This window comes from Artibeus jamaicensis, unplaced genomic scaffold (genome assembly GCF_021234435.1).
Source record: "Artibeus jamaicensis isolate MK-2021 breed Jamaican fruit bat unplaced genomic scaffold, CSHL_Jam_final contig_466, whole genome shotgun sequence".
NCBI lineage: Eukaryota > Metazoa > Chordata > Mammalia > Chiroptera > Phyllostomidae > Artibeus > Artibeus jamaicensis.
In genome coordinates, this window is record NW_026521844.1 from 13,266,110 (window position 1) to 13,281,103 (window position 14,994).

The 14,994-nt window shown below is 38.7% G+C and overlaps 1 protein-coding gene across 1 annotated transcript; it reads right to left on the minus strand.

Annotated features, from left to right (window-relative positions):
* Window positions 1-6,064: 6,064 nt before the first annotated feature.
* LOC119049841 (U6 snRNA-associated Sm-like protein LSm5) lies at window positions 6,065-9,483 on the minus strand. The gene is made up of 2 exons (XM_037145993.2): window positions 9,458-9,483; window positions 6,065-6,356 (listed from the first exon to the last, which is right to left on the minus strand). The coding sequence occupies exons 1-2, from the start codon at window positions 9,481-9,483 to the stop codon at window positions 6,065-6,067; spliced, it is 318 nt and encodes a 105-aa protein (XP_037001888.2).
* Between the last annotated feature and the right edge of the window lie 5,511 nt (window positions 9,484-14,994).

Here is a 14,994-nt window from a genome sequence, read left to right on the forward strand (position 1 = left end):
GTTTTTGGCCATCACATGTAAATGTGGAACTCCCTGTTGCACCAGTTGCTGCCACCACTGACTTGTCACTCCCTTGCCACACCATGCCACACTGCATCTTCTCCACCCTGGTTGGCTGTTTCCACTCCTCCTACCTGTCTGGATGAATGTTTTTTTTTAAAATCCTTGGTTTTTGGACTTCCATACAGTTCAGTTTTCTGGTAGTTATGATTGTTTTTTTGGTTTTAGGTTGGTTCTTTTTATGTTTGTGAGGGAGGTGAATTGGGTCTACCTATGCATCCCCTTGGCCAGAAATTCTCTCAAGGCATAATTTGAATTGAAGTTCACATATTCCTAATCTTAATAAAAGGAAAAGTCAGTGCTGGAGGAAATGGGAGGGTTTATGTCATCCCACTACCCAAAGATGCTCACACTGACTTTAAGGATTGATTTCAAGTTGCAAAATGACTAAGTGAAGAGAACAAAAATCATGGGTGAGACCAGATTCTGAGGCCATAAAAACATTAACCCCCCGTCCCCCAAAAAAGGCAGACCTTGGTGTAGGCAGCCAATGTGATAAGTGCTTACTCTGCATCAGACCTGGTGGCCTTCCACTGCTGGTGGTCAGGAGTCCGGAAGGCCAAGGTGAGAGATGAATATCATTGGCTTGAAATTAAACGACCAGCTCTAAATCACAGAAAGTTAGGGTTAAAGCAAACTGTTTCCCTTTAATAGACTAGAGACTGAACTACAATTATAAAAAACAATCTTCTCAGCAATAACCTGAAGGGTAGAGAATGCCTCCTGGAAGTCCTTGATGTTCTTTATAGTACCTTGTGCAGCATGAGAACATTGTGGACACCCAATATTTTTCTATCGAGATTAGCATTATTGTGTTTTCCTAAATGTATACCAAAGTTTCTGGCAAGGTCAGACCAGGCCTTCTCAAACTTTAATGTGCAAATGAATCATCTGTGATTTTGTTAAAAATAAGATTTTGATTTGTAGGTATGGGTTGGAGCTTGAAGTTTTGCATTTCCAACAAGCTTCCAAATGATGCTGGTGGTCATGTTATAGGACATACATATGGTCCTGGGATAACACAGTGAGGTGTACACATTTATTAGTATATTTATTTTGGGCCAAATAGATAACCTCTCTTCAGCTTCCCACTGGATCTTCCCTTTGTGGGGTGTACAGTCAGTTGCTACTTGCTCTAGCAAACTTCTGTTCTGAGATAGTCACAGCCAACTTGGAGATTTCAGAAGATTCTAAGATTGGAAGAGAACTCTCATCATTCTGGCTTGCTGTTTCATGCATGCTTTAAGGCAGTAGTTCTGAAAGTGTGAGCCCATTAAAAATTCATGCTGATGTCCACCAGAAGGGCCCTACTACTCAGCAGTGTGTCTCCCCTCTTTCACTCCCTCATACCCTATTGCATTCCACAACTGTTATTCCAAACCTTTTCCACATTCCTCAGGCCCTCTCTCTTCCCCCTCCCCCCAACTCCTTTGCATCTTATCATCTTTCCTTCTACTTTGTGGCAGTTGAGAGACACCCAAATTCCTCCATCCATCTTCCCTTTACCTTTAAAAGACTTCAATACCAACAATTTTTATTCAACTCGAATGTAATCCTTATTGTCACCTATTGTTAGTACTTTCTTGTCAGAAGATCACTTCCCTCACCTGGGCTCTTATTTCCATTTCAACACACTTCTGAGAGTGTCCCACCAATCACTGTTACTCTCATACATTTAGTATCCTTCCTTTACCCTTTTCTTAGATGCTCAGTTCTTCACTTTCCTTCTCCAAATATTTATTAAGGAAGTTAAAAAATATCTGCCAAGTTGAAAGAAGTATGTAATAAACTACCATTTACCCATCAAATAACTTCAATAATTATTGAAATTTGCTAGTTGGAAACATCTTCCTTTGGTGCTGTGCCTACTTCTTGGCCTTGTCTGGCCACAGAAAGTTCATCAGAGACACCTTTGGTGACTAAATCCAAGTGGCCATTCTTAGGCCTCATTCTTCTCTGACTTCTCTATAGCATTTCACTCGTCTTGAGGCTCTTCCCGCTGAGCAGCTGGAGTCACACTGGTTATCAGTGGAAGGACTTTGGAAGTCAACATTGGAACTTTCAGGGCTACATCTATTTTCCAAACTTAACACCGTGTCAGAACTCATTTTACCTCTGCCTGAGAAATGGAGATGGGACACTCCTTAAAGATAGTGAACAGTCATCATCCTCTAGAAACTTCCATTCTTCACTGTATCTAGTATGATGACTTTACTTAATTGAAGAACCATAAAATATTAGCTGATAATGGTGATAATGATAATGCTTCCACTCCCATAGAACCATGAAACCAGATTGTGGAAAACACAAGATATAATCATTTATTTACTTCTTGAACCCATAGTCTTTATTTCCCTTTTTATTAACCATACTGCTAATTACTACCTAAGCTTCAAAGGCTGGAATTTTCATCATTTTATGTTTCCTATGTAATTTTGAATGCATTTTTAAATTAAACTTAATGCTTAAGAATATACATTCATCACCTGTTCACTATTCAGTTGAGTGCTTCTCCATTGTACAAGTGTAGCTGACACAATGGGGTTAGTGGTGTGGCTTAGGGGTAGGGCAGGGAGGGGGAGGAGAGGTCAACCTACCTGATTTAAGCACGTATTTTCTCTCTCAAAATACAAAGCAAACACCTGAAAAATGACATCATATTGAACATTTTCTGGCAAACAGTTTAAACACGTATGTTTGAGACTAAGGTGTCATACACAGAAAACATTCCTTGCACTTTCTTTCTCCCATGTGTACATGCTGGCTAAGGGTCCACACGTGGGCCACAGTCTCACAGACACCAGGGTTTGCAGGGGCCTTCCTCTCTCTACATTCAGGACACCTTCATGTTCGCATTCCTGTGAGTTCAGCTCCTGGTGCCTTCAAAAGCTGCTTATGGGCCTCGTGGTTCATCCACTATCTGTAGAGCAAGCAAAAGACAAACAAACAAAAAAAAAACCCTAAGAAATCCTGAAAACCTCTGTGGCTGAAGGGATCTATTCTCTGAAATTTATGCTTTTTTTTTAGCATCATTTTGAATGAAACTATCTTCTCAGCCTAACTGAGGAGTGTGTGACTTTGAGGTTAGCCTCCCTTCAATTCTTTTGAGAAACCTGGGTGGGTGTAATAAAAAGAGTTCCCAAGTACAAGTTCTGGCTCTACCACTTAATAATTGTGACCCTTGAGAAATCACTTAACCTCTCAAAAGTTGGTCACTTCATCTGTGAAGTGAGATAATTGTCTATCAAAGGGTAAAGGAGAAGATGTAGGCCAAGGACACAGCACAGAGTAGATTCTTCTGTCTATGTGGACCATAGATACTATGGTCAGGTTTTATTTTAGGTGCTAGGGATTTGATGCTGAACATCCTGTTCTCAAGAAGATTGCTATCTAGTGGGCATTGATCATATATAACCTTCCCTTCCTGTTTTTCCCCCTTTCTTTTTCTTATTAAAAATAAGAACATCTATAATTATGCCGGGTATACAATATTGTAGAGAAACTGATGCTCGTGGTGTTCCAGCCAAGCCAAGATCTGCCTCTATTTGACAGAGTCAAGGTAAGTGACTTTTATCCAGAGCAGTAGGAAATAGCCCTTCTCCTTGACTTACTACCTTTATTTTGGCAGAAAGAGACTAGGAAACCCGTGCCACAGGGTAAATCGTGTTACTTGTGTTCATCTCCTAGGCCTAGGATCTTCACCCCACATTAGGCGTCAGTTCCTGATGGTAGGACACCGGAAGGTAGGCCAGGTCTCTCAAAAGAATTTGGAAATCATATAAAATGTCCAGAGTTGAGAGTGATTGGAATCTAAATTAAAATTTTCAAAATCACTGGGCAGGTAAACAGAACCTGTTAGAAATCACAGTTCTGTTGATGACATTTGCTGCATGGCCCTGGTAGCGCAGGTCCTGGGCTTATTTTGACCAAATGTGGGAAGACCAAGTGTCAGAATCAATATTCATCCAAAATTGAGGCCAAAGCCAAATCGACTTCATAGAACAAACATGAAAGATATTAGAAATGTATCCAAACCTGAAATATTTCCAGCAAATATATTATCATTACAGTTTTAATATGTGAACTTTAAATAGACTGAATTTAGAAGTCTGAGTAGCATCAGATCAGCAACTACTCAGTGAGTAGTGAGCATCTGCTAGGTTGCTATAGCAGCAGCCAGTATTCTGCACATTCATAACACTGAATAGATAGATGCTCATTTTAACTGAAGCTGGTGGAGAAAAAAGATACTTGGAGTTACCTCACTATTATCTAATAGTTGCTTTTTTCGTGATAGCATTTCTTTTTTTAAGTAAAAATTGCATATATTTAAATTGTATAACATGACAGTTTTATATACATATACTTAGTGAAATTACTACAATCAAGCTAAATAACATATTATCTCCTCACATAATTACGTTTATTTTTGTCATGAGGGCACCTGAAATCCATACCTGTAGCAAGTGTCCTGTCTACAATACAGTATGATTAACTATAGTCATCATGTTGTACATCAGATCTCTGGACTTACACCCACATAACTGCAACTTTGTATCCTTTGACTGACATCTCTCCATTTCCCTGCCCTCCCCCACTCTCCAGGCCTAGTAACCACCATTCTACTCTCTGTTCTTATGTATTCAAGTTTTTTAGGTTTCACATATAAGTAAGATCATGCAATTGTATTCTTTCTGCATCTGGCTTATTTGACTTACCAATCTTCAGGTTCATCCATGTTGTTACAAACGGCAGAATCTTTCTTTTTTTTTAAGGCTATATTTTATTGTATATAGATTCACAAGATATGGAATCATAGCATTATCTTGTCTAGATCAAAGATGATTTCATAGATGTCATTGTATAATTTTGGAGTTTCTCCCAAGCATAATATTTTGAAGTGATTTAAAGTTTTCTTTATGATTTGAATTCATCTTTCCAATATGCAAATATATCTAATTAGGGCTTTTTCTTGAAAGATGCATTTGACTGTTTGCCTGTATTTGAAAGGATATATTCAGATATAAGCTGTCTGGATGACATACCATGCGGTAGCAAATTCTTTTTTCTAATCGTGACTTATTTCACTTTGCATAGTACACTCTCAGTCCATCCATGCTGTCACAGATGGTAAGATTTCATTCCTTTTTTATGGCCAAGTTGTGTTCCACTGCATATATGTACCACTTATTTTTTTAACCAAAACACCTTTATTTTTCTTCCACCAAAATGGAGGTGTAGGTGGAAACACTTTGCTTCCTCACACAACCAAATCTAAAAACAACAAAGTTTTTACAATAATAAATGCAACCAAACCACAGAAAATCAAACAATACAGAGTCCAAAAACAATGAACCGCTCAGCTAAACCGGTGAGAGGGGCGAAGCCAGCAGTGGAGCAGATCAGGCAAGAACGATCCCCCCCCAACCTGGGTAGTGCGGGAGCGGCTGATGGCTTGGATCCCAGCTGTGGGGTAGCTACGAGAAGGCGCGGTGCGGCTGTCAGTCTGAGGTTGTGCATTTGCACACAGATGAACCAGTGAAGAGACGTGCATTGAGACAGACTGTGCAGGCCCTGGCGCTGGGCTGCAGGCTTGCAAATTTGCACTCAGATAAACAGGAGGGGGCAAGCAGTGAGGCAGATCCAGTGATAGGTGAGGACCACCATTGCTCCCTCTCTGACCCCACCCCCACATACAGCGTCACAAACCAGCGACCTGGGTGGCCCCGCCCTAGAGAACACCTAAGGCACCTCTCCTCATATGTAACAGGCACAAACAGATCAAAACACCTTTATTTTATTCTTCAAAGAACAAACTGTTCCCTTTTTTCAAGATAAACATGATTAACTCACAAAAATGGCATTTACAATGTCTCTTTAAAGCATTTTCCTTTAATAGGAAACTTAGTTTCACAGAATGCAGACATTGAAAGGTTTTTTAAAAATTCTATTTCATTGTCATTCTAAGACAAAACAGAATCTAGCATAAATCAAGAAAATCCATTCATGTTTCAGATCCTTCTCCTCCAGGAAGCAGCATTATTACAATATTCCCATTTATCAAAATATGGTCTAATTTAGTAATCTTTCTTCCTACTGGTGTGACTTCAAACTCAGTGACATCTTCCAGTAATGTATTGACAAAGTCATCAAATCCCAGAAGGTTGCCAGCAATTTCCTTATCACTCTTCATCATGATGTGAAGTCTTGATCTTATACACTTGTGCACAAGCTGTAAAGGCAGCAGCGTCTGCAACGGGTTACTAACTACTGTAGCATTTGCTACTATGGTGACACTGGAAGTGTACCACTTCTTCTTTATTCATTTGTCTATTGATGGACACTTAGGTTGCTTCCATATCTCAGCTATTGTAAATAATGCTGTAATGAATATATAAATGCATATGTCCTTTCAAATTAGTGTTTTGGGTTTCTTTGGATAGAGCCCCAGAAGTGGAATTGATGGGTCCTTTTTGGTCTCTTGTTATACAGACTTTGTTTCAAAGTCTATTTTACCTGGTACAAGTATTGCTACCCCAGCTTTTTTGTTTGTGTTTATTTTAATTAAATGTCTTTTCCCATTCCTTTACTTTTTGTCTATATGTGTCTTTCAATCCAAAGTGAAACTCTTGTAGGCAGCTTATATATGGGTCTCATTTTCCTATCCACTCAGCCACTCTACGTCATTTGATTGAAGTATTTATTTCATTTGCATTTAAAGTAATTGTTGATAAATATGTAGTTATTGCTATTTTATTATACATGTTTTTTAATCTTTTTTTCTTCTTAAAAAACACCCTTTAACATTTTTTTGTAATACTAGTTTGATGGTGATGAAAACTTAACTTTTCTTCTTTAACTTTTTATTTTCAGGGCAACTCTTTATCTCTCCTTTGATTCTAAATGATAGTTTTGCTGGGTAGAGTAATTATGGTTGTAGGTCTTTGTTTTTCATCACTTTGAATATTTCATGCCAATATATTCTGTTGAGAAATCAGCTGAAAGTTTTGTAGGAGCTTCCATGGAGGTCACTAACTGCTTTTCTTTTGCTGCTTTTAAGATTCTCTCTTTGTCTTTACCCTTTGACATTTTAATTATGATGTGTCTTAGTGTGGACCTCTTTGGTGTCATCATTTTTGGGACTCTATGCTTCTATGCCTGTGTGTTTATTTCCTTTGCCAGGTTAAGGAAGTTTGCTATCATTATTTCTTTAAATAATCTTTCAAATCCTTCTCTCTTTCTTCTTCTGGTACCTCAGTGCTGTGAATGTTTTTATACCTGATGTTGTCTCAGAGACCCCATAAACTATCATTGTATTTTTACTGTCTTTTTGCTATTCTGAGTGGGTGTTTTCTGCTTCTTTATCTTCCAAATTGCTGTTTTAATCCTCTGTTCTATTGACTTTACTGTTGATTTCCTGTAATGTATTCATTTCAGTTATTGTATTCTTCATTTCTTATTGGTTCTTTTTTATGTTTTCTCTCTTCACTTTTAGCTTGTTATCGAAGTTCTTGCTAGATCATTGAGCATCCTTATAACCAGTGTTTTGAACTCTAAATCTGATAGGTTGCTTGTTTCCATTTTGTTTAGATTTTTTTTCCTGGAGATTTCTTCTGTTCTTTCATTCAGGACATGTTTCTTTGCCTCCTCATTTTGCTTGCCTCCCTGTGTTTGTTTGTATGTATTAGGCAGAGATGCTACATCTCCTGGTTTTGGTAGTATGGCCTTATGTAGTAGATGTCCAAAAGGGTTAAGTGGCACAGTGTTTCTGGTCACTTGAGCTGGTTGCTCCAGGTGTGTCCATTGTGTGGATTGTGTGTGCCCTCCTGTTGTAGTTGAACCTTGATTATTTTGGGTATGACAGTGGGAGGGATGAACCTTTAGGCTAATTGGTTGTGGAACTGTCTATGACTATAGTGGAGGATCTATTGTGCAAAGCCCGATTCTATGGAGCATGATTTACTTTAGTGGGACTCTTGTGCTTGCCTAATTCGCCCTTTGGGTGTATCATTTATGAAATGGTTGGGTTGGGCTTTGGTGTGATCTGAAGCTGGCCTCTAGGTGTGTTGGTTCTGGAACATTTGGGAGGGGTCCTGGTGCATGCCAAAACCAGTCACTGCCTATGCTCTGCACACAGCTACTTGGCATGAGCTACAAAGCAATCTGCAGATGGCTGCTGCTTGTGCTGGGCTTGTAGGTGCCCAGGAGAAGCTAAACTATAAACCAAGGCTAGCTACTACTAGTTTTTGGCTTGGGGCTGCTTAACAAGAGGTTCAGGGTACTCTTGAAGCAAGATGATACTTGTTTGTGGTTTGTGACACTTTGAGAGATTTTAAGGAATTTCAAAGCATGAACAAAGACAGGCTATTTATATGGAAAAACTACTGGAAATGGCTAGGATGGCCTGGTAATTTGGGTTAGGTGAGGTCTCAGGGAATCACCAGGGCAGGGTGAATAGTGTTACCTGGTTTGATGGAGACTCAGATATGGTATCTTCAGGGGGAGGGCTCAGCAAAGGAACAATGCCTTCTGCCAACATTTCTGTCTGAAAGCTGCCCACCCCCAAGCCACCCTAGCTTTCACCCCAGTGCCAGTGAATTCAGTTCCTCCTTATATACCCCTGGTGCCCTTTGAGTTGCTGCTCCAGTGCTGGAGCTCAGAGTGAATCTATCTGTGAGCAAGTCCATGTGGGCCCTTTGAGAGGAATGTCTATGACTCCTGTGGCCCTCTACCTCACTCAGCCACAATCTCTTTTGATTTTCATAGCTAAAAGTTATGGGAACTCCACTTCCTGATATTGGAATCCTGGGTAGGGGGTCTGGTGTAAGGCTGGGACCCGTAGTTCCTCAGGTTTACCTCTGCAGCAAAGGTATCCTTCTTGGTTTTAATTACCACCTGTGGGTTTGGACTAGCCTGTACTTAGTATCCACCCCTCCTGCCAGTCTTAATGCAGCTGCCTCTTTATATCCTTAGTTATAGGTCTTTTGGTCAGCTCAGCTTCAGGCGGTTCTGAATGATGGTTGTTCTGTAGTTTAGTTGTAATTTTGATGTGGTCATGAAAGGAAGCAAGCACAGAGATTACCTACTCCACCATCATGACCAAAAGCCTCCCCATTTTAGCCATTTTTAAATGTATAGTACAAAGGCATTAAATACATACTTATTGTTGTGCAACTATCATCACAATAATTTCAGACCTTTTTTCTTCTTTTTCAGAGAATTTGAAAATTCTCTGAAAATTTGTACCCATTAAACACTAACTCCCAATTTCTGCCTTCTGCTTCCCCCCAGTAATCACTATTCTGCCTTCTGTCTATATGCTTTTGACTACTATACGTACCGTATGTAACTGTAGTCATACAGATTTGCCCTTTTGTGTCAGGCTAATTTTGCTTACCGTGATGTGTTCAAATAGTCATCCATGTTGTAGCATGTGTCAGAATTTCCTTCCTTTTTAAGGTGCTCATGATTTTTATAGCAGCTAAAACAACTGACCTTAGTAAGAATGTTTAGTTAAAATTGAAGTGCTTTCCTCAAGTGAATGACAGTGGGCAGTTGAGGGTATTTGCTCAATAATCTGTCCCTGTGAGGCCAATGCCCACCTTGACAGGGCTGGGCAGTCTCCCGATGCTTGCTGCACTCTTGCCAAGGTGCTCTCTCTGCTCAGGTTCTCCACCACTGCCTCCGGCAGGGATGCAGTAAACTTCAGTAGTAATGGCCCTTCCCTTGTTAACCTCCACCTCCCCACCCCCTACCCACAGCTGTCCATCCTGAAGTGCTCAGCCTGGTCCTGCTACTCTGTTCTTCTTTAGTCTCTAATCTATTGTTGATGAACAAATGTCTTGGTCTCTTCGGCTCTTGATATTCAAAGTCAACTTCATGTCTGCTTTTGATGATGAGTTTAAACTCTCCATTCAGAATCTCATTTCCTGTCTAGGTAACTTTGTGCCCTTTCATCTTTATGGCAAGTGAAAGTGTCAGGGAGTAATAAAGAATGATACTGACAGTAATAAAGGTAGAAATGGGAAGTCAGCAAGAAAAGACCCAGGTTTAATACATATCTCCAAATGTTATCCTCTACAGTCATTTCCCTCAGCTGAGCTTTTGGTAAGGCGGAAGGTAATTCTTCTTCACCAATATGGAGCACAGCTCTTCTGTATTGATAATTAAGGGCTGGAATTGGTTTACAATCCAGTTATATGAGTTCTGATGCAGAAGGGGAGAACTGTCCCAACACAGGTAATCTCTGCATGGGGATAGCCAAAAAAGTAGTAGGAGTCAGAGCCAAGATTTCTCTCCACAAATAGTTTCTTGTGTTCTATGCCATTCAATGTGATTGCATCATTTTAGACAGGAAAGATTTTTAAATGGTTGTTACAAAACACTTACCATGGTTAAAAAAACAACAACAGCAATATCAATTCAATAGACAATTTATTTTGTGCAGTCACTTCTAGAGTCAAGTCAGTATTTCAAACTGCAAATTGAACTGTATTAGGAAGTCATGAAATCAGTTTAGAAAGTCAATATTTAATTTTTTTAATGAAATAAAATAGAAAATATTGGAGTATATCACAAGTACTAAGAATAAGTATTATTTTTTAGAAATTTGAGTTTAGCCCTGGCTGGTGTAGCTCAGTGGAATGAGCACAGGCCTGTGAACCAAAGGGTCGTGGTTCAATTCCCAGTCTGGGCACATGCTGGGGCTGCAGGCCAGGTCCCCAGTTTGGGGCATGCGAGAGGCAACCACACATTGATGTTTCTCTTCCTCTCTTTCTCCTTCCCTTCCCCTCTCTAAAAATAAATAAATAAAATCTTTAAAAAAAAAAGAAAAAAAAGAAATTTGAGTTTAGTAAGGTATATGTGTGGTGTGTATTTTACGGTGCACTTTTCGCTGAGTACAATGTACATTTTAGAGTCCCTGTGAGGGAGAAAAAGTTTGAGAAAATTGCCTTAGTTAACTGAATGAATTGATTGCAATATGGGCCTGGTCTCTGCCCTAACAAGTGTAATGTTGAATGTCTATCTAAAATGAGTTTGATTTTGGAGTGGTTGACAAAACATGAATAGCAGGACTTGTTTTACATTTTCACACATTCATTTGAATAGAAATTTGTTGTTCTTTTTTCTGTTTGAATTAATTTTATTAGAAGATTTGACTCAGGTTGTGATTATTTGTTTGGTCAATATACCCCTTTCAGAAATAGGATAGAATTATTTCTGTAATGAATAATAGATACAGTCTGGTCACTGTGAATTTAATTTTAAAAAATTACTTATAACTTAAATAGAAGATAAATATATGTACAACCAACATCTAATATTGTCTGGTATCCTCAACAATATACATACACATATATACATCTATAAATTGTGTTTCTTATTTTGAAAGATTTGTATTCATTTTATAAAGACTTTAACACTCCATATTATTATTTTGTGAATTTTAAAATACATGTACAATTTTAAAGACTTTAGTTAAATCTATAATAAATATTTATTTAACATTTATTGTATACTGCAGCCCTGGCCTATGTGGCCCAGTTGGTTGGATCATTGCCCATAGCTGAAAGGTTGCAGGTCTGACCCCTGGTCTGGGTGCATATAACCCGCAGTCTGGGTGCGTTTGGGAGGCAACCAATTGACTTTTCTTTCTCACATAGGTGTTTGCCTCTTTCCCTTCTTCTCTCTCTAAAAGCAATGGGGGGGAAATGTCCTTGGATGTGAATTAAAAATAAATAAATATGTGTATATACATATATATACATATATATACATATATATACATACATACATATATATATATATATATATATATATATATATATACTATTGTGTTTCAGGCTCAAAGACCTGGGGAAGATGAAAAGTAAAAGAGAAGGGTAATCATATATTTTTCTACTTATTTGGGGAGTTGCCTTTGCAACACAAAAGTAAAGAGGTGAATAAGAGATGATGAATAGGGAAGTACTGAGTGTAGAGTTTATTGGTAGATAGATTTAGGATTTAAAATTAGAGCATTAGGACTTAAATTTACATTAGACTTAATGTTTTGGTGTTTTTAAATTCTGTCCCAGCAGTATAGCCTGGTAAAGAACCAATAGTGGGAAAAAATCTATTTGTACCCTTAGAAGTATTTTTTAAACAAATGGCTTCCCGCACCAGAATGTGAGTTCCAGAGCACAACCATTGTGTCTGCATCTAACTTAGCATAAAAACTGGCAGAGAGTAAACATTCCATAAATATTTGTAGATTAGCTGAGTAGAGCAAGCCAAATACAAAAACCATCTTTTTGTTAATTTTAATTTTTAAATTTAGAATTAAAAAATTTATTTTGAAATATTTGATTTGCAAAAGTAGTAAAAATAGTACAAAGATTCCCATACACATTTCACCCATACTCCATAAATGTTATCATATATAACCAAAGCACCATCATCAAAAATAAAAAAAAAATTTAGATTTTTTAAATGTATTTTATTGATTATGCTATTACAGTTGTCCCATTTTCCTCCCTTCATTCCCCTCCACCCTGCACATCCTTTCCCACCCACATTCCCTTTGCCCTTAGTTCATGTCCATGGATCATACATATAAGTTTTTTGGCTTCTACATTTTCTACACTATTCTTAATCTCCCCCTGGCTATTTTCTACCTACCATTTATGCTACTTATTCTCTGTACCTTTTCCCCCCTCTCTCCCCCTCCCACTCCCCTGTTCACCTCCCCTCCATGTGCTTTCCATTTCTGTGATTCAGTTCCTATTCTAGTTGTTGGCTTAGTTTGTGTTTGTTTTAAGTTAGATTGTTAATAGCAGTGAGTTTGTTTTCATTTTACTGTTCATATTTTTATCTTCTTTTTCCTAGATAATTCTCTTTAACATTTAATGTAATAAGAGCTTGGTGATGATGAAATCCTTTAGCTTTACTATGTCTGGGAAGCACTTTATCTGCCCTCCCATTCTAAATGATAGCCTCGCTGGATAAAGTAATCTTGGATGCAGGTCCTTGCCTTTCATAACTTTGAATACTTCTTCCCAGCCCCTTTTGCCTGCAAGGTTTCTTTTGAGAAATCAGCTAGTAGTCTTATGGAAACTCCTTTTTAGGTAACTGTCTCCTTTTCTCTTGCTGCTTTTAAGATTGTCTTTTTATCTTTGATTTTGGGTAATGGAATTACGATGTGTCTTGGTGTATTCCTCCTTGGGTCCAACTTCCTTGGGACTCTGAGCTTCCTGGACTTCCTGGAAGTCTATTTCCTTTGCTAGATTGGGGAAGTTCTCCTTCATTATTTTCTCCAAAAAGTTTTCAATTTCTTGCTCTTTCTTTTCTCTTTCTGGTACCCCTATGATATGGATGTGAACGTTCAATGATGTCCCAGAGGTTCCTAAGCCTTTCCTCATTTTTATAATGCTTGTTTCTTCATTCTGTTCTACTTGAATGTTTCTTTCTTTCTTCTTCTCCAAACCATTGATTTGAGTCCCAGTTTCCTTCCTATTATTGTTGGTTCCCTGTAGATTTTTCTTTATTTCACATAATGCAACCTTCATTGCTGCCTGGGTCTTTTTAGGCTGTTGAAGTACCCAGTGAGTTCCTGGAGCATCCTGATAACCAATGTTTTGAACTGTACACCTGATAGGTTAGCTATCTCTTCATTGCTTAGTTGTATTATTTCTGGAGCTTTGAACTATTCTTTCATTTGGGCCATTTTTTTTTTTGGTCTTGGTGCACCTGTTTTATAGTAATGGGTGGAGCCTTGAGTGTGCACCAAGGCAAGGCAACTCACATTGCTGTGTTGTGATGTTGTATGTGGCAGAGGGGTCAAAGAGGGAACAGTGCAGCTTGCTCCACTCTCTGCTGGTTTTCAGTCACTTCCCCAGCTGCCCACAATCAAATTAGGTCCTTCTGGTGCTGATTCCCAGGTGGGTGAGTTTGTGTATGTTCTAGGACCCTGTTGGGTCCTAGACCCAACAATTTCCAGCAATTTCTCCTGTGAGGCTTGGAGTTTTTTCTGCCACTTCAACCCCCACAGGTGTTTTCAGTCAGAGGCTTTGAGGCTTTATTTCCCTGCAGTGGAACCCTGGTTGTGTGGCCTCTCTTGCTCCCCAGTTGTTTCTCCTGGTCTATTAGCACACAAATATGGGATCGCCCAGTCTGCAAGACACAATGTCTTGCCTGCTGCAGTCCTCCAGCCACAGCCTTGCCTCAAGTCCTCTCCACCTGGCTGCCTATCTCTGCCCTTCCTGCTGGTCTGGATGAATGTTTCTTCTTTAACAATTTGGCTGTGGGACTTTGATAGAGTTCAATTTTATGTCGTTGGTTGTTTTTTTGTTTTTAAATTTGTTGTTGTCCTTTTGGTTGTGTGAGGTGGCACAGTGTATCTACCTGTGCCTCCATATTGGCCATAAGTAGTAAAAATCAAGAAATTAACATTATAAATGAACCTTACTTCAGGTAATACTATTACCTAATATATCAACCTTAACAAACTTCACCAATTTACCTACTAATGTTTCTTTTCTGGCCCAAGATCTAGCCCACCATCACATGACACATTTAGTTGCTCAGTCTTTTCTTGTCTTTTATGACCGGAACACTTTTAAGAATGTTAGCCAGTTATTCCTTAGAATGTTGCTCAGTTGGGATTCATCTGATGTTTCCTCATAATTAAATTCATGTTATGTATTGTTGGTAAGAACATCATGGTAGCCATGTTGCATGCTTCTGAATGCATCATCCAGGGAAGTACATGATGTCAGTTTGTCCCATCCTGGGTGGTAATGTTTTTGATCATGTGCTGAAGGTAGAGAATGGCTATTTTAGGAATTTATGTTTCTTCTTCAGAAAAAAAATGATTTAGGGAAGTTTTTAAAATTTTAAATACATTGTAATAGGAAACATACACACTAATAAATAATGTGTGGTAAAAATGATCTA

Excerpts from the sequence above, each read along its gene's own strand:
- LOC119049841 (XM_037145993.2), bottom strand. The coding sequence starts at position 9,483 with ATGGATGACTATTTGAACACATCACG. Across the intron at positions 6,357-9,457 it reads GACTATTTGAACACATCACG|TGTCACCATAGTAGCAAATG; the intron begins GTAAGCAAAATT and ends GTACACTTCCAG.